Here is a 2,105-nt window from a genome sequence, read left to right as displayed (position 1 = left end):
AGGCGTAACCGAAATAGAGGACATGTCTCGTGTTAACAAGAAAGCTAGAGAGAGTAACTAAAAAGAAGGAAACACATGCTCAAGCTTCAATTTCGGGTCTTAACAATCGGTTTATAGGGCATCAGGACAGTGAAGCACCGTTTTCCACCAACCGAAGGTTTTAGAATTACTGAAAAAGCAGGAAAAGGAGGTTGTTGATATTATGGGAGTAAAATTTATTGTTGCAAACAACCTTGCATTTAATATTTTAAGATCAAACGAATTAAGAGAGTGGTGCCAAGCTATTGGGAAGTATGGTGAGGGGTATGTGCCTCCTAGCAGTTTCACTGCTCGTACCAAGATTCTAGGTTCATTAAAGGATGAAGCAACAATGTATGTGAAAAGTGTCCAAGAGTCATGGGAAGATACGGGTTGCACATTGATGTCAGATGGTTGGACAGATGCTAAAAGAAGGCACCATGTTAACTTGTTAGCTAGTAGCCCAAGTGGAATCGTGATCTTGAAGTCCGAGGTTGTCAAAGAAAAACAGACGGGAGAATATCTCGCTAACTTCATAATGAGCACCATGGAAGAAATTGGTTCACATAATGTGGTTCAAGTTATTACAGATAACGCAAGCAATTATGGTTCAACTGGGGCTATTATTCAATCTCGTTACCCTCATGTTTTCAAGACTTCATGTGCAACACACTACATAGACCTAATTTTAGAGGATATTGATAAGCTTCCTTCTGTAATGTCAATCATGAAAAGTGCAAGAGAACTTGTTACTTTCTTATATAGGTCACCTGCGATTTTGGAAACAATGAGAAGGTTTACAAACAATCGTGATTTGAAAAAGCCGAGAGAAACTAGATTTGCTAGCCAATTTCTTTGCTTACAATCTGTATTGAAAGAAAAAGAACCTTTGAGATTCTTGGTAAGCTCAAATGATTGGCAAGCTCATAAAAGGACAAGAGAGGATGATGCTAAAGCACTTGTTGAGGTAATACAATCTAATGCCTTTTGGATTAAAGGCAACAAAGTGGTTGCAATTGTTGAGCCTATTGCGAAACTACTTATGATGGTTGATGGAGATGAGTGTACATTAGGATACATATATGAGGGAATTATTAGTGTCAAGGAGTCGATAAAGATGATTCTCAATAATGATAAAGATAAATATGACCCTAATTTGGCAATCATTGAAAGGAAATGAATTCAACGCCTTCATAGCCCCATTCATGCAGTGGCTGCGTATCTCAATCCCAAGTTTTACTATGAAAAGATTGTTAAGATGGATGCTGAAATTAAAGATGGTATGAGTAAGGTGAGACAAAAATTACTCACTCAATAGATAAATTTTTATCATGTAAGACATTCAAAGATTTTCACCCCAATGGCTGTTGATGCTCTATCAAATACTCATCCTCGTACGTAAAATTATTTCATTAATAATTTGTTTCTTCTTAATAACTATTAGATGTTGATTACATTTATCTATTTGATTGTTACATTAATATTTGTACATGCTTTCTAGGTTTATGGTGGAATAAATATGGTGGTGATCTTCCGGTCACGCGTAAGATTGCTATGAGGCTTCTTAGTCAAACATGCAGTGCATCAGTTGGCGAGAGGAATTGGAGTGCCTTTAGTGCCGCACAAACCAAAAAGAGAATTAGATTGGAGCCAAAAAGATTGCATGACTTGGTTTATGTTAGGATGAATCTCCAAATGCAGAAGACTAGTGCGAAAAAGATGGAAGATAATCTAAAACCGATTCAACTAGATGACGTTATAGCTTTTCCAGATGACCCAACTCCTGTAGTTAGAAATGATGTGGAGAATATTGTTGATGGTGGTGATATATCTGATGATGAGGAAGATGTAGATGTCGAGGATGGTGGTAATGAGGCTTATGTTGAAGCAGACACAAATAATGGAAATGCGGATGATGAAGAATTTCATCGTTTAATGAATGTATTTGAGTGAGACATATTTATTTAGCTCATTTTTTTGCCTTTTGGACTACTGATCGTTTAAGAGCATCTTCAATGCTACTCTATTGTCCTGCGTGTAGAGTGGGCAGCTCAAACAACCAAATTTAATTACTTTTCTATCAATAT

The 2,105-nt window shown here is 36.8% G+C and overlaps 1 protein-coding gene across 1 annotated transcript; it reads left to right on the top strand.

Annotated features, from left to right (window-relative positions):
- Positions 1-202: 202 nt before the first annotated feature.
- On the top strand, positions 203-1,198 carry LOC147493969 (uncharacterized). The gene has a single exon (XM_086567993.1). The coding sequence runs from the start codon at positions 203-205 to the stop codon at positions 1,196-1,198; it is 996 nt and encodes a 331-aa protein (XP_086424119.1).
- The last annotated feature ends 907 nt before the right edge of the window (positions 1,199-2,105 follow it).

Source organism: Coptis chinensis, chromosome 6 (assembly GCF_015680905.1).
Source record: "Coptis chinensis isolate HL-2020 chromosome 6, ASM1568090v1, whole genome shotgun sequence".
In the NCBI taxonomy this organism is placed as follows: domain Eukaryota; kingdom Viridiplantae; phylum Streptophyta; class Magnoliopsida; order Ranunculales; family Ranunculaceae; genus Coptis; species Coptis chinensis.
The sequence above is the reverse complement of the archived record's forward strand: the minus strand, read 5'-3'. Positions and strand labels throughout refer to the sequence as shown.

Bases quoted from the DNA above. Each gene is read 5' to 3' on its own strand.
- LOC147493969 (XM_086567993.1), top strand. From the start codon at position 203: ATGGGAGTAAAATTTATTGTTGCAAACAACCTTGCATTTAATATTTTA.